Genomic DNA, 22,414 nt, shown 5'->3' with positions numbered 1-22,414 from the left:
ACATTGTGAAGGGAATGGTATGCAATGTACATTTGGAGTCTTAATTGTGGAACAGGCCATTGTTCATAGTGGCATATAATCGCGCATGGGCCAAATAACACAGTAACTGGGCTGTAGCTGACAGAAGGCATGTAGTGTGGTTTAAAAAGTTTAGTTTTCCGTCCTTTCAAATAATGTAAGATGTTGAGTGCATGGATTCCCAAGGACGTGTTCAACCTGAAGTGTGGGGCTGGTACAGTTCAGGTTGAAAGTGGTTCTATGGCTTTTTAAAGGTGCTTTTCATGCTGCAGTTTGGGACCTGTTCACTCAGGTTATCATGAACATGAACCAGGGTGTTTATTTCAACCTTGGTAACAAAGTGTTGCTCCATCTTCTACATCTTCATGCTGAGTACGGTGTGGGCACAGAGCTGCACCTATACGCTTCTAGTGTGACAAACACTGAGACACATATTGCACCTTGACTGTCATTCTAAATCACCTAGCCTTAATTCCACAGAAAATGTCTGGGATGATTTTGAATGCCAAGTGGAACATGACACTCAGCATTTCTGCACTATGATAGCTCTGTGGTATTTAATAATCAACAAATGGTTCCAGTTGGATATGGCATACATGAATAAACTTGTGGACTCCTTTCTCACAGAATTGATGACATTGTCAAGGATAGAGGCAATGTTACATGGTGTTAGTGTTATGTCTGCCAGGGGTGACTTATTTTTTGTCTGGTTTGGTGTGATTGTTTGTCGAAAAGAAATACATTTCAAACTTGACTATGCAACTGTTTTCGCAAGCTGTGCCATTGAGTGGAAGGGTGATATTTGCTGGAAGGGCAATGTTTGAAGTGATGCTACTGATTTGTGCTTTGACTTTCCTGTTCATGCTGTTACAAATCAGTGGGTAGTGGATGAAGGCCTCCATTCCATCCACCAGCTAGGATGACTCCAGTAACTGTCAAGATTGATTCGTAATGGGACCATCTAGATATTGTTGACTGAGTAGTGTGTGAGATAAAACACTTTATAGGTAATAACATCATCAGCATGGTTTATGAAGCTTCTGTGACAAAATATATTCTGGAGTCTTGAGTACTGAACTGTGTTCCAATGTGTTGAGATAGACAAGCAAATTTATGATTCATATATGGAAGATTCAGAGGTAACTTTTCTGCATCTGATATTGCAGGAAAATGTTTTTTGAATTCCCTGGCAGAAGTGACAGAGCAATAGTTGCTGTATGCAAATAAGGACATGAGACACATATTCCAGTAGTGGCAGAAAATATTCCCTTTGTTACTGGAATGATATTCCAAGATGCAACTGTTAACAAACATCAACCTGTTGTATATATTTTGTCAGTAGCAGAACTGGGATACCTCTACTCTTAAAAATGATTTCTCTCTCTCTCTCTCTCTCTCTCTCTCTCTCTCTCTCTCTCTCTCTCTCTCTCTCCCCCCCCCCTCCCTCCCCCCATCTTCTTCTTCTTCTTCTTCTTCTTCTTCTTCTTCTTTTTTGTAAAGGAATGGGTAGTTACCAAACACATGGATCATATTTGCCAAGAGTGACAAGATCAGATGAACTGGAATTGTTCCCATAATTTTCTATTCTGTTTCCTTTATCTTGTCATTTATTGATTGCTCCACTGGCTCCCATTGAAAATTTGTTTACAATACAACATAACTTTCAACTCTGCTTTATCTTTTGATACTCATACCTTTAAGATTTTTGAAACAAGTTCAGGCTCCTGAATATCATTACTTTAAGGCAGGGATGCAAAGACTGTGGGCTGTATGGGGCCTGCCATTGATCTGATGGTGTTTCTGGCGTTCAGGCAGGGGCAACCCAGATAAGAATAATAACTTGTCTCAGGGCACTTTATTTTTGAACTTGCACAACAATGCAGTTACAGCATCAGAAGCTGCACATGGACCTGCAGGGAATGACATTGTTTAGATGTTAGTGGTTCATGTATTCTACGGTACATAACTTGCATCAGTGAGCTTCGTGACCCTGTTCATTAGTGCATTGAACTTTTGCATTGAAGGTAAACAACAACTTTATGTATTTGTGTGAACCTGTAAGTGCGTACTTCATGATCATCAGTCAGTAATAATATAAGAAAAGTAAAAAATTTAAATAAAATGCAAATTTGTGAAACAAATCATGTGAATTAATCACAGTGAGTGGTTTGCTGCCTGCCATACTAGCAAGTTGGTATACCCCTGCTTTAAGGTATATATATTTTTTCTTGTTAAGTTTGTCTCGTCTTGCAATTAATCCTCCAGAGTATCATCTGGTTTTTGGATTTAGGCAATAATGCATTGTACCCAAGGAGGCATTCACTTTTGCTCTCATCACTGCTTGAATAGAAATCAGAAGTAATTCCTTAAAAAAAAATCCTGATATTGCCAAGAATATGAGCATCATATGGAATAGAGTTGTGTATTTTCTTTTTTAAAGAAAGGATCACTCCATCATCTCTGTCAACTGTAGCCTCAGTACTATGAAAAGTAAACCAAAGATTCTCTAACTGCAGAGAGTTGCGGCAGCGTACGCTATATGCATACAACTTCAGTTTATAGTCAGGTATTTGAAATCTGTAATTGTATTAATGATGTACAGCATTTGTCTGTGTAATATGTCACCACAAAAATCGTAGCAGGGAAGACACTAATCAGTCCATACCTTAGTGTAGTGTTGTTTATCTTACCTTGTGATTAATGGTATGATTTTGTTTGAGAATAACCTGCTTCTAGAGCAGGCTGAATAACTCAATAATTTTGAGTGAGCACTCACCCCTGCACAGGATCCAGCTCGCAGTAGTGGTGTGATTCGGAGCGGGGGAAATGCATGTGCACCGTATCGGGGTGACAACTTTAAAATGCAATAGGTTAGTTGTAATAGCAGTGCCACCTAACGCGCGCGCGCGTGTATGTGTGTGTCTACTGCTGACAAAGGCCTTAATGGCCAAAAGCTATGATAGTGTGAATCTTTATATTGTACCTATCACGGCATCTCCGCTATATGGTGAGTAGCAACTTCCCTTCTCTCGTATTGTTACATTCCATCCTGAATTTTCCATTGTTTGATTTATTTATTTTGGTGTTTACATTTTCTTTCAAAATGTGAAGGTTAAATATAGAAAACATAAAAATATGCAGGAAATATTAATAACAACACCTTCTGTCACAAATTTTTGAATAAGTTAGGTGATGTAAAATATATACTGTTATTGTGAGAAGATTAGCTGTGAAGTTTAAAAGTTTGCAAATTGTTAATAAAACACGGGAATACGTGACAGAAGGCATCATTTCTACTTCCTGTGTACTGAATACAGTCACACCTCAACCATGGAACGTAGATAAAAATAGGGAAAATCTAAACATTAAGTAAAACATCTTGTAAATCAGAAGTATGACTCCCCCTCATTTTAGAACTTCAGGCATACAAAATTACTTCTAGCCTCAGCCCAAAAAACTGGTATTTTAAAAAAAATTAATTACTGAAAGTATTAAAACAATTATTACAATATTATCATATTTTCAAATGTTTAATAATATTAAATTAAGACATCCTATATCAGTAATTTCATTATTTCACAGAAATTCATAATTGGGTTAATAGTGAGGAAAATAGGAGGTTTCTTTTATTTATTTATTCATTGATTCTTCTTTTAAATGCTACATTAGTCTGATTGTATCTAATGTAATATTTCAGCCAAAATTAGTTACTATAATTTTTACCTTAACAAGATGAATTATCATATTCATATTAATTATCAAAAAATAATAATATCCCTTGAGAAGTTAAATAAAATAATTGTGAACAGGCTCAATTCAAGAAATTAGTTAAATTGCACTACTGTATGATGATAAACACATATTTAGATTTATTAAAAGCTCTTTCATTGATTTTACTGCATTTAAAATATTTCATTATTGGAATTATTTTTAGTAATTCAAATTGTAAATGCTATCAAACAATGGAAAATCCAGGATGGAATGTAATAATATAATGAGAAGGAAAGTTGCCACTCGTCATATAGTGGAGATGCTAAGTCACAGATAGGCACAACAAAAAGACTTTCACAGTTAAGCTTTTGGCCAGTGGTCTTTGTCAACAATAGATGCGCACACACACACACACACACACACACACACACACACACACACACACACACACACACAACTGCAGTCTCAGGCAACTGAAACCACACTGTGAGCAGCAGTGCCAGTGCAGTTGGAAGTAGCGACTGGGTGGGGGTAATGAGGAGGGTGGGGAGGGAGGGGGAGGTATAGTATGGTAGGGGTGTCAGACAGTAAAGTTCTGCAGGTTACACGGAAGGCCAGGGTTTAGATTACCTCTCAACATGCTCTGAAATGAGAAATGTCCTGCCCACTATCCTTTTCACCCATCCCACAGTGGTATTCCGCTGTCCACCGAATCTACACAATATATTCGTTCATCCTTAAACGACCCCTGCTCCCAGTCCCTTACCTCATGGCCCATACCCCTGTAATAGACCTAGATGCAAGACCAAGACCTGTCCCATACATCCTCCCACCATCACCCACTCCAGTCACTAACATCACCTATCCTATCAAAGGCAGGGCTACCTGTGAAACCAGCCATTTGGTCTACAAGCTAAGCTGCAACCACTGTGCTGCATTCTCTGTAGGCATGACAACCAACAGGTTGTCTGCCTGCATGAATGGCCACCAACAAACTGTGGCCAAGAGACGAGTGGACCACCCTGTTGCTGAACAAGCTGCCAAACATGACATCCTTCATTTCAATGACTGCTTCACAGCCTGTGCCATATGGATCCTTCCCACCAACACCAGCTTTTCTGAATTGCACAGGTCGAAACTTCCCCTGCAATACATCCTACATTCCCGTAACCCTTCTGGCCTCAACCTTCATTAGTCACTGTCCTCATCCATCCAACCCCTTCCCTGTTCCCATTCCAGCACTACATGGCCGTCATTCCACCACCATACCCAGTCTTTTTATTTCTCTCCTTTTCTGCTACTCCCCCCCCCCCCCTTCCCACCTCTCCCCTGCCCTCCGTGTAACCTGCAGCACTTCACTGTCTGCCACCCCCACCATACTATCCCTCCCGCTCTGCACCCCAGCCTCCTCCTCACCCCCACCCAGTCGCCACTCCCATCATGCACTGTTGCTGCTGCTGGCAGTGTGGTTTCAGTTGCTTGAGACTGCAGTGTGTGTGTGTGTGTGTGTGTGTGTGTGTGTGTGTGTGTGTGTGTGCTGGCACATATGTGCGTTAATTGTAAAAGTCTTTTTGTTGTGTCCATCTGTGACTCAGCATCTCCGCTATATGGTGAGTGGCAACTTTCCTTCTCATAAAATTGTAAATGCATTATTTTTATTTAATACTTACACTTCAAATATTGAAATAGCATTTAGATGTTCCTTCCATAGGAACAAATTTGTGTTGCTGAGGCTGAGGAGGATTTGCAGTAAATATTGCTACAGTAAGTAAACTACAAGTATCCTTATAAAAACACTTATAGTGTACTCTGCTAAAAACATAAAATAAAATAAAATCGTCCTGTACGAAACCCAATATTAAAACCTGACACTAGGTATGATTCGCCTTCAATAAAATAAATAAAAAAAAAAGTAAGTGTGTATCTGCCTAACAAGAAAACTAAAACAAGCTAAAGGGTAAGAAGCAGTAGCAATAAAGCTGATGATTCTCTAACTCATTTATGTAAAATACACCAATTTAAATAAAGATAATAAAATTAAACTCAACTTAATACAAAATGGTTGTAGCAACAGAACGTAAAGAACCTAATAAATAATAATTTCAATTTGATGACCAGCCAAAAATTGTTAACACTGTAAATGCTTAATCTATTAAGACACACAAGAATTAGAAACCCAAAGGAGGAGGAGGAGGAAGAAGAAGAAGAAGAAGAAGAAGAAGAAGATGAAGAATCTGTAACAGTTAAATAATGGAAAACAAAACAATTTAAAAATGAATTAAATTAAATACTTAAAAATTTAATAGAATAGAAATCAGTTGTTCCTTACAAATTAGTGTTGGCTAATACACTGTAGCACCAAAGAGACTGGTATAGGTGTGCATATTCAAACACAGATATATGTCAACAGGCAGAATATGACACTGTGGTCGGCAACGTCTGTATAAGACAAGTGTCTGGTGCAGTTGTTAGATAGGTTACTGGTTCTACAGTGGCAGGTTATCAAGATCTAAGTTAGTTTTAATATGGTGTTATAGTCGGTACATGAGCGATGGGACAAGAAGTCAAGTCTCCGACGTCAATGCAGCAGGAATAAGATCCAGCAAGAAAGGGACCAATGGCAACTGAAGAGAATCATTAAATGTTAAAGAAGTCAACCCTTCCACAAATTGCTGCAGACTTCAATGCTGGGCCATCAACAAGTGTCAGCATGTGAACCATTCTATGAAACATCATCGATATGGGCTTTCAGAAGCCCACTCGAGTACCCTTGATGACTGCATGACCCAAAGCTTTATGACTCGCCTGGGCCTGTCAACACAGACATTGGACTGTTGATGAATGGAAACTTGTTGCCGGGTTGGACAAGTCTCATTTCAGATTGTATGCAGCAGATGGGCATGTATGGGTATGGAGAGAATCTCATTAATCTCCCGCATGTCAGCAGGAGACTGTTCAAACTGGTGGAGGCTCTGTAATGGGGTGAGGCATGTGCAGTTGGAGTGATACGGGAACCCTGATACGTCTAGATATGACTCTGACTAGATATGACTCTGACAGGTGACACGTACGTAAGCATCCTGTCTGATCACCTGCATCCATTCATGTCCGTTGTGTATTCCGACAGACCTGAGCAATTCCAGCAGGACAATGTGACACCTCACATGTCCAGAATTGCTACAGACTGGCTCCAGGAACACTCATCTGAGTTTAAACACTCCTGCTGGCCACGAGACTCCCCAGACGCGAACATTATTGAGAATATCTGGGATGCCTTGCAATGTGCTGTTCAGAAGAGATCTCCATCCCCTCATGCTCTTATGGATTTATGGACAGCCCTGCAGGATTCATGGTGTCAATTCCCTCCAGCACTACCTCAGTCATTAGTTGAGTCCATGCCACTTCTGCATGCTCATGGGGGTCCTACACAATATTAGGCAGGTGTACCAGTTTCTTTGGCTCTTCAGTGTAGCCTGTCTGAGGGAAACACACAAGTCCTACCTTATTACAATTCTTACAGAACTGAGTATATTAAAAAGCTACTCTTTCCAAAACATAGTTAAAAGAAGACAATTCGAAATATGTAATTAAATCATAAAGTACCAGCACTATATGTAGACATAATCTAAATGAATGAATTGTAATTTGAACACAGTAATCTGTCAAAGCAACTTTAAATTAATTTGAATCAACAATATAAAAAAAATTCACCCACATAGTCCTTTCATACTAATGTGAATATTTTAATAAATTAGGATAGAAACTGGCCTTACTCATGCCAATGTTAAATCTGATAATTTGAAGATTTAAAGGTCAGTTAACTCTAATCATTTTGCTTTTGCACATACATCACGATCGTAATCTATGTTGATATGAACTTGTGACAACAATTATGCCATTTTTCCCAAAACTAACTTAATTTTATGATCATAAAATATGGATCGAAACAAAACAGAAGTCAGTGATTTCATAATGAGCAATTTATTTATTGTTCACATAACCCCAACATTACACTATAATTGGGTATTGAAAGACTACCAGAAATGAAACTAACAATGAAATCACAAGCTGTACAACTTCTTAATGTCTTACACAAAAGTCAAATTCTATTAGGTATAGTCAAATCAAAAGAAGGCAGATGTTTATTATTTCAAAAAGTTATCACCATAACTGTTAATACATTCATCACACTGTGAGACAAGTTGGTCATTGACTTTATGGAAAAATGTTTGTGGTTGCCTATGGAACCATGATTGTACCTAGACGTGCATCTCTTCATCTGAAGCAAACCAATGACCACAAATGTCTTTCTTCAGGGCTGTAAAAATATGAAACGGCATGGGGAGAGATTGGCACTGTATGGTGGATGTGTAAGGGCTTCACAGTGAAATTTCCGCAGTGTACTTGAAACACCCTTGACAAATGTGGCCCCTCTGTTGGGAATTAGGAAGGCAGAGCATGAATGTCACCACTGTGCCATTCGATTGCACGACATGCTCAATACGGGGTCTGCAAGTTTGTGTCTTCACTGTGGAGGCTAGGAACGATAAGCAGCGAAGTGTGTGGTTGTTTTTGACCATGGAAAGAGTCTGAGGAAGTGGAATTGATGCCAAAATGTCTGTTCTGTATGACGAACACAGTAGGTTACATGCCTATTTATGTGAAATAAAAGATTTCAAGAGAATTGGCTGTCATTAAAATACAGCAGTCAGCCATGATAGGCTCATTGTGTCATTAATCCTTTTATTATTGCTGCAGTGGATGTTACTGTCAGAAATGATGGAAATCGGGTTGTAGAAGACATTCCATTCCTGTTGGGCCTCAGTCACTGAACTGCTAATGTCATCATGACAAAGCATCTGAAGTTTTGAAAAATCTGTGCACAGTGGGTTCCCCACAGTCTGACAGAGGAACATATGTTGAACAGAATGTCAACATCACTGCAGCACCAGGAACAGTATCACAATGAAGAATATCATTTTCTATTTATTATTGTCAAGGTAGATGAAATATGGTGTCATCATCATTTTGAGCTAGAGAGCAAGTATCAGACCATGTAAGAACATGGATTGATTCTCACTGAAAAAGTCCAAAGCCATGCATACCTGCTCGGGGAATGTTATGATGATCCTTCTTCTTTTATTGCAAAGGCCCATTGTTCACCAGCTTTCAGGAATATAGGGCCATAATTGTTTACAGCAATACATGAACACTTTGAAAAAATTGAAGCATGCCATGAAGTCCAAATGCCCAGGAATGTTGACGGATGGCATTATTCTGTTGCAGAATAATGCCATCCATCAATGTTCCTGGACATTTGGACTTCACAATGTGTGATATGAATCCTGCTGTCCATAAGAGGACGAGGGGATCGAGATCTCTTCTGAACAGCATGTTGCAAGGTATGGGGTGTCACATTGTCCTGCTGGAATTGCTCAGGTCTGCATTATTCTCTTGCAGAATAATGCCTACTCACATGTTGCCAAGGATGTTTAGACTATGCTATAGAAGTTCCACTGCGGAGCCATTGCACATCCTCCATATAGTCCAATCTTTCATCATGCCATTTCCACATTTTTTGGAGCCCTGCCCAAAGACATTTATGGCTGTTGATTTGCCTCAATTCTACAGTCAACCGCAAACATTTTCCCATGAAGGCAGTGACCAGCTTGTCCCACTTTGAGATAAATGTATTAACAGTTATGGTGATTACTGTTGAAATAATAAACAGTCTACTTACCATAGGATTAAATGGGAACACACACCAAAAAGCAGAAGAGTTGAGTTGTTGGTAGGCACACACAAAAGAAGGAAAATGTGCTAGCTTTTGGAGTTATCCTTTGACAAGCTAGAGTAAAATAACACAGAAACACCAAAACATCAACAAACTCGCACTCTTGCCTATCCCCCTACATGGTGCCAGCTAGACTTGACAATACCAGTGCTATTTTGTGGCAGGTGGACTGGTTGTGGTGGGTGCTCCAAGCTGCTAGCCACCCAGCCCCAGCCCCAGTCCCTCTCCCTGCCTGCGCTCTCTCTCTCTCTCTCTCTCTCTCTCTCTCTCTCTCTCTCTCTCTCTCTCTCTCTCTCTACATCACATCACCAGATGCCCTCCCCCTTACCCCCACAATAGCAAGGGGCACTGTCAGTCTGTCTGGTACCATGTAGGAACGTGTGTGTGTGTGTGTGTGTGTGTGTGTGTGTGTGTGTACACTTCTAGCTTGTCAAGGGCTAACTCTGAAAGCCAGCAAGTTTTCCTTCTTTTGTGCATGCCTTTCGACAACTCAATGCTTTGGCTTTTCAGTGAGGGGTCCCTGTAACTATACAGTATTTACATTCTACAAGAACTTTCCTACAAAGAATTTACATACTCTTTTTCCTCATTGTAATTAATAATCAAGACCTTACTTGTTTAAATATATGTGGGAGTATTTTTATAATACTGATAAGTCTTTCAGTTGGTTTCCATTATGGCAGGCTGTTCCATCTTGAGCACTTGCCATGCGCACTTGCAGTTAACGGTGGGCTAGCAACTGACATGCAGGAAACCAGTAGGTGGGCCATAGCTTACATGATCATATACCTTGGTTGAGTTTCAGTGGGCAAATAGTTTACTCACATGACAGAAGTGCTTTATAGTATCTAAGAATTGCCATTAAAATGTTAGGGGAGAAGGGACATAAAACTGAAGGATGTTGGGAAACTTCTGTAAAGGTTCTTTCATTTATTTAAGATTAGATGCTTTCTTTACTTTTTTTTAACTTTCTGCAAAAAGTATTTCTTCTGAAGCAGAACTGTGTGTATTTAAGCCTTTATCTTTGAATTGGTAATCTGGCAGTTACCGATTAAGCCACAGAGGCAAAGGCTTAAACCCTATTCAGTCTTCATGACAATGTTATGAAAAGGATAGTTGCTACTCATCACATAGCGGAGATGCTTAGTCACAGATAGGCACAACTGTCAAACAAGTAAGCTTTTGGGCGAAAAGGCCTTCATCAGAATTAGTCTAGATCCACACGCAGCTCACACACGCATATGGCCACATTCTCTGGCTGCTGAGGCCGTGTGTGTGTGTGTGTGTGTGTGTGTGTGTGTGTGTGTGTTTTTGTCTAATTCTGATGAAGGCCTTTTTGGCCAAAATTTTACTTGCATGACAGTCTTTTTGTTGTGCCTATCTGTGACTCAGCATCTCCAGTATATGGTGAGTAGCAACCATCCTTTTCATAATATTGTCATTATTCCATCCTGGATTTCCTAGTCAGTCTTAGAATTTTTTCCTTCACTTACTGCTTCTTTCACTTACGTGATGGTTTGTAAATGTGAAACATGCTATATTTCACTGTGGTTAAAAGTATAGGTCCTCGTATGGCTGGTTAAGTCAGTTCAAAAATCTGAGGAAGCCAAGGCTGTACCATTTCAATAGCACTTGCCTAGTAAAGTACTGTAATGTTCAAACCAATTTTTTAATAGAGGACAGCTTTACCTAACTTGTTCATGAATAAAAATTGTTTATTTTTTTCATTTGAATATTGTCTTGATGGTACCCAACTATTTGATCTGTTGTAGGTTGTCTCGTATTTGGTAAAACACAAAGTAGGAAAATGATATGTTGCTCCTTCCTATGTTACTTACATAATGTATTTTTTTTCTAGACTCTTCTTGGGAAACCCAGGAGATTATGCATGGGGGCGAGAGGGTTTGGATGCAATTGTAACCCAGCTGTTGAATCAGATGGATGGAACTGGTCCTCCTCCACTTGCTAAGGATAAAATTAAAGAAATTCCAGTTGTGATGATTACAGAAGATCAAGTCAGTAAGTATGCTCTATAGTTGAAACACATTTTTTCATAAGAAAGGTACACAGTGTAAATGTTGGGGTACAAATATTTAAGAAGAATGATATGTAACCATTTAACATTAAGTTTGTAATCAGTAAATTTCCATGGAACTCTCTGCAGGTGATAACCCAAGATATCATTGGGGTATGATAATATGAAGAAATTTACTTGGTTTATTAACTGCAAGGATCTTATCAGTGAGGGTCACCAAAAAAAAGTTTGCATAGGAGTGGATATTTGGGATGTTTAGGAGAAAGATTATTTTCTTTACGTGAATTGTTTGCTGGTTGCTCCTGTTAGTTTGTTAGATGCTGTCTTAATGGATTGCCTAATCATAGTGTATGAAACAGGCCAAGTGTCTATCTTTACCATATATAATTTAAAAGATAGTTTCTTCATATGCACAGGCACACAAGCAAGTATATAATGTTTTAATATGAGCTTCAAAGCTATTGAATAAATCGTATGCACTGAAATTTTTAAAAATAAGTGCATAGACTGGTCAGTGAGTTAGATATTTCCTTTTTGAAGAATAGATTCTAACTGAGTCTTTTAACATTTCTTGTTGTTTATTATAAATATTCTTGCATGATACTTGTACAACAGTTGTATATTTTGTCCATGTGGATTTTATGTGACTGATAGCATTTATAAATGCAACAACTATTTAGCCATATTAAAGCACAGTGTTAAGTTAAATTTGAATTTTAAAACATCAAGCCATTGTGGTGATTATATAACCACTCATGGATGCGTTGTTGTCTTACAGGAGATGAAAGACTTCAATATTTAACAGCATTGTAGAAAGCTAAGGATTTTGTGGATGTCAGGCTAAAATACTCGACAAGTGTGGACTTATGAAATTAGCAAAACATTTCTAGGCCTTTTTCGCAGTTTTAAACAGAAAGTCAAGCGGTTTCAAACTTTCAGGATACTGTACTATTTAACAAAACCTGTGTCATATAAAATATTATTACAAGAGACTGCTCATTCCTGCGTTTTTTTAGGATAGGTAAAAGTAAGAGTAGCTTCTTGGTGGTAACACATACTGCAACAATTGTTTTTCAGGCGAGATATATATATATAACAGCAGCATCATAAGGAATTTAGTTGTGGATACCTTAGGACCTTGATGTATTCCCGTTTAATATAAAGTTTTTAATTTTTTACTGCATTTTCTAAGTTTCTGTTTATATTAAATTCTTTATCTTTTAGTTGTTGTAAACGTATCAAAGATCGGATTTTTATCGCAGTGATTCAGTACTATGCAGTAGTGCCAATGAAAACATATCTTCCACACATTTCATGGTTTTCATCTTAAGAGAGATACAACAGTACCTAACATGAAGGAGTTCAATTACCATCTGAAAACATTCACTCTTAATAAGAAATGAGTATTTACTTAAAGTTTAATGATGTTTAAAGGGTTATGAGTTGTTACATCATTACAACTGTGATAAAGTCAAACAAAATTATTTTAAATAATTTTAACCAAAAATTTGTGGAACTGAGAAGAAAATTAGCGTCACTAGAAGTTTTACAGCTGATTGATGGGTTTCTTCAACCAGTTGCACTTTTTTACGTACATTACTTTCTGTAAGTTGCAAAATGTGCACAACCTGACACATTTACTGTAATCTAAACTAGAGCTTGACTTTTGTGTCATAATTTAGAAGATGCCTGTTAATTAAAATCTTATAAAAACCTTCACCCTAATGAGTCTCAAAAATACTACAAGGTGTACAACTTTGCTTCCCCCGTTTGCCGATAGGTGGCGACAACAACGGTAAGTAGCAGTAGAAAGAAACAGATCGCAGACGTCAGGCAGTTAGCTTCAACCTTGGTCAACATGACTGCATTCAAACATTAGTCGATTTGTGTCTGCATCATAAAGTTGTTCTTGATTGAAAATGACAATTTACGAGCCTAATTCTTGTCATTTGTGGGAGGTGTTACTGTTTTGTTTCAATATGAAGAAAACAGTGGCTGAGTCTCATCGAATGCTTTCAAGTACGTATGGTAAGGAAGCTGTTAGTGAAAGAACGTGTCGTGAGTGGTTTCAATGCTTCAAGAACAGAGATCTTAACTTCATAGACCGGCAGAGTGGTGGAAGAGAGAATATTTTCGAAGATGCAGAATTGGAGACATTGCTGAGAGAAGACTCGTGTCAAACTCCAGAAGAATTGGTGGCATGATTAGTGGGAGTGACACAGCAAGCCATTTCAAAACGTTTCAAGGCTATGGGCATGATTCAGAAAGAAGGAACTTTGGTCCCGTGTGAGCTGAAACCAAGAGATGTTGAATGTCGTTTGTATGTTTGCTTCAGAGGCACAAACGGAAGGGATTTCTGCACCGCATTGTGACCAGGGATGAAAAATGGGTTCATTACGATAACCCCAAATGCAAAAAATCATGGGGATATGCCGGCCATGCTTCCATGTCAACGGTCAAACTGAATATTCACGACTCCAAGATCATGCTATGCATTTGGTGGGACCAGCTCGGTGTCGTATACTATGAGGTGTTAAAACCAAGTGAAACAATCTCTGGTGCTCATTATAGAATGCAAATAATGCGTTTGAGCAGAGCATTAAAAGACAAATGGCTGCAATACAATGCATGGCCTGACTGACCAACACGTCCGATCTCATAAAGTAGTCACAAATTGGACCGATTTGTGGATCGCTTCAAAAGATGAACAATTTTTTCGATGCAGGATTTTCACACTGCCCGAAAGATGGGGAGAAAATAGTGGCCAGCGATGGAAAATACTTTGAATGATACATGTGTAACCAATTTGTTTCATTAAAGCCTCAAATGTTGGGGGAAAAAATGGCGGAGGCAAAGTTGTACACCTTGTATTAATTTTCTCCTCCTCCTCCTTTTGAAGAGCCCCAAGATTATTACCCTGTCTTATTCTTGTTGTAGTAAAATATCAAAGTAGTTTAAAGTTAAATCCAATTCAGCCATGCTTTTGTTGCTGATTGTGTGCTGAGGCTGCAGCCAGGGCCACACATTGAGAAAAAGCAGCGGCTGCAGCTGGGTGGCTGTCACATTACCATATACTAGAATGACAAAAGGGGGCAGGTCTAGCCACAGTTACAGGCAACAGCCACATCAGGACAACAAACCATAAGCTGAAATAAATTATCATACTTCTCTAGATGCCTTTGGATTAAATGGTATCAAATCCTTGCAATGACGTCTTCTGTTGTCATAGTCAGATGAATGTTGTAACCAATGGTGTTCTCATATTTTATACAGAAATCAGCCGAATTATATTGTATTGAAGACATGCAGATGCCAAGGAATTTAACAGTGATCATATTCATGACTGCAGTGAGGAGTGCTAGTTTGTAAGCCAATCTTTTTGGACAATAAACAGCACTGCATATTCTTTTAAGTATAGACTACTCACCAGCTGTGCAGCCACTGTCCCAGTTAGTTGTTGCATAATATGATCTCAGTAACTTCCTTGCAGATAGTATTACAGGAAGTCAGTAGATGGCACATGTTTCTTTATATTGTCAAACATAATTCTGTGCATGTTTGTGAGGTAGTGATTGGCAACTGTAGGTTAAATCTTAATATTTAATGTAGCATTAGTGCTATGCGCAGAGTTCTGGCAATGTATGGACTGACAAATGTAAAAGTTGTCATATCCACGTGGAATGTTACAAATTACGGAAATGCTCTAACCAAGATTTACCAGGCATAGCACATCTTTTATCTTCTTGGAAGGTTGGAAAATAGGTTGAATGTCTTATGTGTCTTTTATTGGTTATGGATTCATAGAAAATAAGCAACACAATAAATCTTATGGTGATTCAGCATCAGCATCTTTTCTTTTTAGTAGTTAGCACTAACTGAATGTCTCATACACAATAGCCATTATTTTCAAAAGGCATTCTTCAGATGCATTGTTTCAGAATCCAGGTTATCTTTGTCAAATACTGCTGTATTCATATATTTATAATAATTATCTTCTGGGATAGAATATGAAAACTGTGCACTTAGGTATAAGTTAGGTTGCATTATCTTATAGTATGCTGAATGCTAAATTACTTATCTGAGTAACATTCCTTGTAGTGCCTACAAATGGCAATGTGACACAAACTATGTATGCTGATGATCCAGAATATTAAGATACCTGCTCGATAGTGTGTTGGTCCACCTTTGGAATACAGTACAGCAGTGATTCTGCATGGCATGGATTCAACAAGTCCGTCGTAGCTGTCTGGAGGTATATGGCACCAGGTGTTTAAACACAGTTCATGCAATTCCTAGAAATTTACTTGCTGGTGGATTATGAGCAAGGAGCTGTTACCAGACAGTATCCCAGATGTGTTCAATCAGGGTCAGATTAGGAAGATTTGTTGGCTGAGAAATCAATGTGACATTACTATTGTGCTTGCTTCTCAAGTCCCTGCTGTAGCATGATTCTGGTCTTGTGATACAGACAATTATTCTGCTGAAAGACTCAATTGTGGTCAAGAGAGACATCAGTCATGAAGGGATTAAAGTGATTCGTGGAAGACCAGATGAATGTTTCCCAAAGTATAATCCTGCCTCTGCCACCCCGCGTATGTGGTGTAGTGCATGTTTTGAGTAACCACTCACTTGGTGTTTTTCTATCTGGACACAACCAACGTGGTGCGCTCTGAAACACTTTTGCCTGCTTGAACATTGTACGTGGTCATCACACATCGCCATCTGTCCTGCTTTACAAAATGGGCAAGCCTCTGACCTCCACGTTGTACGTCATCCAATAGCTGTTGCATCACTGCCAGTCAACGACTCTCCTTACACTCATAGCACATGAACAGCTGACCAGCTTTACCATTTCTGAGTAGTGCATTTACAAGCAACAGGTTATAATATTCTGCCTTTTATCTAATTCACTCACTGTCGTCATCAGCCCAAATTTCCTGGCTGTTGGTGGCGAGTCTCTTCGAACTTTATCTTTGTACAGCTCTTACTTATGGATTGTATGAGTCACTTCCCCATTTGCATCCTGTATTGCCACTAGAATAATTCCCCATTTGTCTCTGATCCATTTATATACTTTCCGTACCACTTCACGTGCCTGCAGCACTCCCATGCTGCATTGTCTCACAGTGGGCAGTGGTCATAATGTTTGGGCTTCTCAGTGTATGTAGCACTTGAGGCGTTCTTCGATGAGGAATCTCACCACATATAGTGAAGGTAAAAGTGGAGGTTTGCTACAGAGTTGCTAGAATATTTGAAAATGGCAGGTAAAACAATGAAAATGTAAAACAGTATATTTGGAACAGGAAAATGGCCCATGATTCTCATGCTTGAGTGTCATTTAGTGGTCGACTTTATTACTATGAATGAATGCTTTGGGTACTTGTACCACATTATTTTTCCTGCTGTTAACAAAGAAAAGAATATAAAGAAAAGTGTGGTCTTTCTCCAGGAAAGCGAGTATGATGAGATAACCATTGAAAGGAATGGTATTGGTTCCACTGAAGCTGTTGCTATGTCACCCACGCAAAAGATAAGTTCTCATATTAATTCTTTACTTTTTTCAGGTAAAAGTCTGCAATGTTCAGTTTGCTGGGAAGACTTTAGTCTTGATGAACATGTTCGCAAGTTACCATGTGAACATGTGTACCATGAAAACTGCATTATACCATGGCTCGAACTGGTAGGTTGTCTTTTTTTTGTTTTTAATATGTATATAAATATTCTGTAGTGGATGGGGTACTGTGGCTGTTGGTGCATCCCATCATGGTTTATAATGCATGGTCTATTACATAAACTGTATTTTTCAATAAAGGGCTGATAAGTTGTAAAGAAAGGAATAGATAAAAAGTCGAAGCATCTGCATGAAGTGGAAATATTTTGATGAATTTAAGCCATTGTTACTTTTAATACCGTGTAAACGGCCAGTTTATATCTTTATATACTGAAAACTGAGTTGTTCCATGCCATTTCAATAGGTTTATTGCAAATTATCCATGAAACAGTGTCAAGTAATTCTCTCAGTCAGCACACTGAATTATTCAGAAGTATGGTTAGTATAGGCTTTACATGAATATGAAATGACTGATGACAAATTGTGACATTTTTTAAAATTGTTATCATATAATAGTGGAAGTGCTTAATTTATGACCTTGAGTATTCCCATTTATCATTGACACAACAAAAATGTGGTTATTTTACCAGATTCCTGAATAGTGTTGTGGCAGCAGAACAAGATTTTCCTATGAAACTGGTTTCGCATGATTTATTCTGGCTCAACTTGTAACTCGATACTACTTTGACCCTACAATTGCATATGTTTCAAACACATGTGCTCCTTAATTTCTCTTGTACTTTTTGTTCACGAACTGTGTGGGCAGCGGGACATGTCAGATAACAATTGTAAACAAAGTTCCATCAAAACGTTTGGAAAGTTCGGTGAAACATTGTGATAAAGCAATAGTTTTGTATTGCATTTACATTTTTACCTGAATGATATTTTGACTCTAGAGGGAGGCCCCTTCTCCCCCAACTTATCATGAACATTTGAACAATTTTCCCCAAAGTTATAATATCATTATGTAACTTCCTCTCTTGAAGCTTCATAAGCTAATGTGTCTCAATTGGCAGTGTATTTCAGGAACATGGTCTTCTTGCCTTGAAGGAACTTAACAACTGGTTATAAGACGAAGATTCTTACCATTTGTCATGGGACAAAATAACATCTGCAAGTTATCTCCCGCCCCACCCCCAACACAAAGATGTTACTTTTATGAAAGGCCACCAAATAGTAAGCTTTCGTCCAAAAGGCCACCTTCTTCACACACACACACACACACACACACACACACACACACACACACACACACACCCGCGCGCGCACGCGCGACCCTTGTGAAAGGCTGCCGAGGTCAGCCAGAGACAGTGGTCCATTGTTTTACTTTTATGCAGTATTTTCACGTTCACAAATCTTTGGCAGTGTTAGATATTAAGTCTGGTTTTTAGTTATAGCTTCCGTGATGGAACTCCGTTTTCCAGGATATCTTGTCTTGGAACACTGTTGGGTTCTGTGGTCCGTGGTCTGTGCAGTTTTTGTTCAGTCACATTTGGGGTATTGACAATACCCTGTCTATATAGAGTAGTCCTAGTTTTGGCATAGCATATTATAACCCTGTCTGGGCAGTACCATACCTGTATGGGTAGTTCAGACCCTGGAACCTGTATAGTGGATTTTTTGTTATCATTACAATGGAAAGTGTTGCCTCTTCCAGAAGAAGGGTTGACACTGCAACGAGACCTAGTCTTCCCATACAGGTGTGTGGGTCTTCTGGTGGGAGCACAGAGCATTATCCTGCACAGTATGGATTAGAAGTTTACTTGGGGATTAGTAGTGTATGAGACTTGTCGTGTTCTCTAATGGTGACCTGTTACCCCATCAGGTCTGGCAGGGTAGTGTCTGCAGTGAAGAGAGTTTTGGTGTTGGTGCGGATTCGGGTATTTCATTTACAAAGCACACTGACTCAATTAGGTGTATTTCTACATTAATGAAGTGCATACACCAGCACCATACTTTTCAGCAGACACTAGGGACTGTGTTAAGCCTTCGAGGCAAGAAGATAATGTTCCTGAAATGCGCAGGCAATTGAGACAAATTAGCTTAAGAAACTTCAAGACTTTATAACGTTGGGGGAAATTGTTCTAATATCGGGGGAAAACGAGCCTCTCTAGACTCCAAATCTTGCTGAGGTAAAAATTTAAAAGAAATACAGGACTGTCTCATAACTTAATGTTTTACCACACTTTCAATGGGAACTTTGTTTAGATTTGTTTATTTTGTATTTGTTGGGGAATGATGAAGTGGGATGCCAAGGTAGTTTGGACAGTTAATGTGTTCTGTCAGCTACTTGCATACTGAAACGTAGAGCTTTGATTCTGCCAGTTGGTTATTAAGGTGGAATGCATACAGTGCACAATGTCTGTTCAAGCTGGATTTCAAAACTGTCACCACTGCTTGTAATATTCATTCAACTTTCGCAGATCTGTATCTACATGTTTTGTTCGGATAGCTATGACAGGCTCACAAAAAATAATGAAAACTTTGGTAGTTTTCGGACAAATACTTTAATAAGCTATAGTTCACTGACATATGCACGCATGTGCATGCCCTCGTGCGTGCACACACTTGTGTGTTTGTACTTAAGTTCCTCATAGGATTTGTTTGGAAGTTAGCCTAGTTTTTCTGTGCCTATCAGTTACACAATGCTTCAGCTATCCAATGAGTTGTCCCCGTTAGTTAGAAATTACTTAAATTGTTAATAGTAATTCTTGTGGGAGCTCATTTTTCATTAATAGCAATTTATTAGTATTTTGTCTTACAGGGACTCTGCAGTACTGGTTTTTAGGATTTCTTATGTCAATCGGTAAAAATGGAACCCTTATAAGAACACTTTGTTATCTTTCTGTTAAAAACCATTTTTCTCAGGAATGGGTACACCTATCAAGTTGAAATTTGTGCACATACTGATGTCTATGGTCCCTTGGTGGTATAAAAAATTGAACCTTCTAAGTCTGTGCAATAAAAAGATACACCCATTTATGTCACATACCTTAACATTCGCAACTTGCTATCAAAAGCTATAGGGCACTTCCTGTAGGCCTAGAATCATGAAATTTGGAAAAAGGAAGTTTCACAGTACAACAAAAAACCCCAAAAACTGTAAATTTATAATTATGTCGCACAATAAAACTCGCTTATCGAAACCTATAGTGTACTTCCCATTGGCCTAGAATCATGCAATTTGGCTGGAAGAAACTTTTTACAGTGTAAGTAAAGAAAACAATCTGAAAATTGTTAATATATAATTACATAATATGAAACAACATTTCTTTCATTTGTTATTAAGTGTCAAACTTGAAACAGTCAGTAGATCTGCATTTAGGCTGACAGGGTCACAACACTATTATGTCAAACATCAGGCAAGGAATTACTTGGAATTACTTTTTTGCTCATATGATGTGTTTCAGAATTTATCAGTCTTCAGATATCCAGGAGTGATTACTGCATGTAGATATGGCATTTCCAGGTGTTTATTTCATACACAACTCTAAGACTACATGTAGTAATCGCTCCTGGATATTTAATGATGGATAAACTCCGAAACGCATCATATGAGCGATAAAGTCATTCCTTGTTTGTCTTTTACCATCATGACCTATTCTACCTGAATGAAAAACTACTGATCATTATTATATTAAGCCTCCTGTCTTTTGCATGACTTTACATCGCATTTATATTATTGAAATTAACACATTCCCGAAACTCTTGGAATCTCTGAAACCAGTATCTTGCCAGTGTCAATATCAATAACAGTTAAAAATGGTAGAGATTCTGAAAATGGATGATCTGTCTATATACATAATTAAGTTTGTTTGGAACTGTCAGTGTAAGAGTTCTACTCACACCAGCCCAATTTTTTATAATGTTCTCCATGTATCTGAGAAGTTTTGGGATGTAAATTATTCTCTCTAGCTTCACAAGCCTTCTAAACCATACCATGTCAGTAAGGACAGTCAGCTCCTCAAAGAAAGCTACTGTACAGGATAGACTGAGCTTGTGCTTTTTCTGAAATTTTACGATCAGCTGTTCATCAAATTGTTAGTGGCCACTTGGGCTATAGAAAAGTATGTGTCTAGTGGTTTCCTCAACTTACAAAAAGAACAAATGGGATCTCTGCCCTCAGGGGCTCAGCATTCGTTTGCTGGGTACAGGCTTGGCGACCCCAGGGTTCCTGAACTGGGGACTGGTAAGCGCCGCCAGTCTCCTGTCACCGTAAGCTCTGGGCATGCTTCAGTGACCACTGTGCGGCGCGGCAGTGGAACGTTGTGTGTATCAGGGAATGGGGATCTTGGCTTGACTGCCCGGATTGCGAGGTCAGAATAAACCTTTATAAAAAAAACCTCAATCTCAAAGGTGTGCTGCGTGCTGAGAAGATGCATGGCTGTTGAGGTGGAACAGTTGTTAGCAGGCAGCCTCTGGGGAACCTGCCGCACCTCAGTTGTATGAGGATTACTCAGGCGTGTGGGGCTCTGTCTGAGTGGACCCTTATTTTCCTAGTTGCTCATGGGACCGAAATGCATCCTCAGAAATATTCTTTTCCTTCTCCCAGCAGAATGGGTGGGCCACTGAAAAGTACAATACCCCAACTAATAAGAGGGCTCAAGTAGCCAACCCTCCAGACGCAAGAGTAAGGCAGCACACAGCAGTAAAGAGTAACAGAGCACAGGATAGTAATCGGAATGTGTTTTTAGTAATAAGGAAAGAAAGTATTTTCGATAAGGGCTCGCCATTTTACATCCAGAAGAGCTTAGCAGGAATTGCTGGGACTTTAAAATCTGCAAAGCGGTTGCGAAGTGGGATGCTTTTGGTTGAAACATCCAGTTCCCAACAAGCTGTTGACCTACAGAGTGGAAAGTGCCTGGACAAATATGCCATTAATACAGAGCTTCACAGCACTGTGAACTTTAGCAAAGGTGTTGTATCATGTAGGGACCTTGTTATTTACCACTCGAAGAACTGAAGAGTGAGTGGGCTCCGGAGGTAGTTGTGGATGTTCAGAATGTTACGAAAAGGGTGGATGGAAATCTGGTGAAATCCTTCATTTTTACCTTCAACACCCTCAAACTCCCAAAGCACATCAAGGCAGGCTTTCTTCGCCTAAACCAACAGCCTTATGTCCCAAACCCAATGTGCTGTTTTAAATGCCTGCTTTTTGGGCATACAACCCTCGGGTGTAAAGGAGAAGCGACGTGTGGTAAGGCCGCTCAAGGAGGAGTTGATTGCTTGTCTCCAGCTAAATGTA

At 39.0% G+C, this 22,414-nt stretch overlaps 1 protein-coding gene across 1 annotated transcript in view; it reads left to right on the top strand.

The window, feature by feature from the left end:
- Positions 1-22,414, top strand: part of LOC126095204 (E3 ubiquitin-protein ligase Iruka-like) — a 126,635-nt gene that overhangs the window by 97,134 nt on the left and 7,087 nt on the right. Inside the window, exons 5-6 of the mRNA XM_049909937.1 lie at positions 11,382-11,542; positions 17,123-17,238. Of these exons, the coding sequence (XP_049765894.1) occupies positions 11,382-11,542; positions 17,123-17,238 (277 nt within the window). The remainder of the gene's footprint in view (positions 1-11,381; positions 11,543-17,122; positions 17,239-22,414) is intronic.

The sequence above is a fragment of the Schistocerca cancellata genome, chromosome 8 (assembly GCF_023864275.1).
Source record: "Schistocerca cancellata isolate TAMUIC-IGC-003103 chromosome 8, iqSchCanc2.1, whole genome shotgun sequence".
Lineage (NCBI taxonomy): Eukaryota > Metazoa > Arthropoda > Insecta > Orthoptera > Acrididae > Schistocerca > Schistocerca cancellata.
Note: the sequence above shows the minus strand (reverse complement) of the source record. Positions and strands in the feature narration are given on the sequence as shown.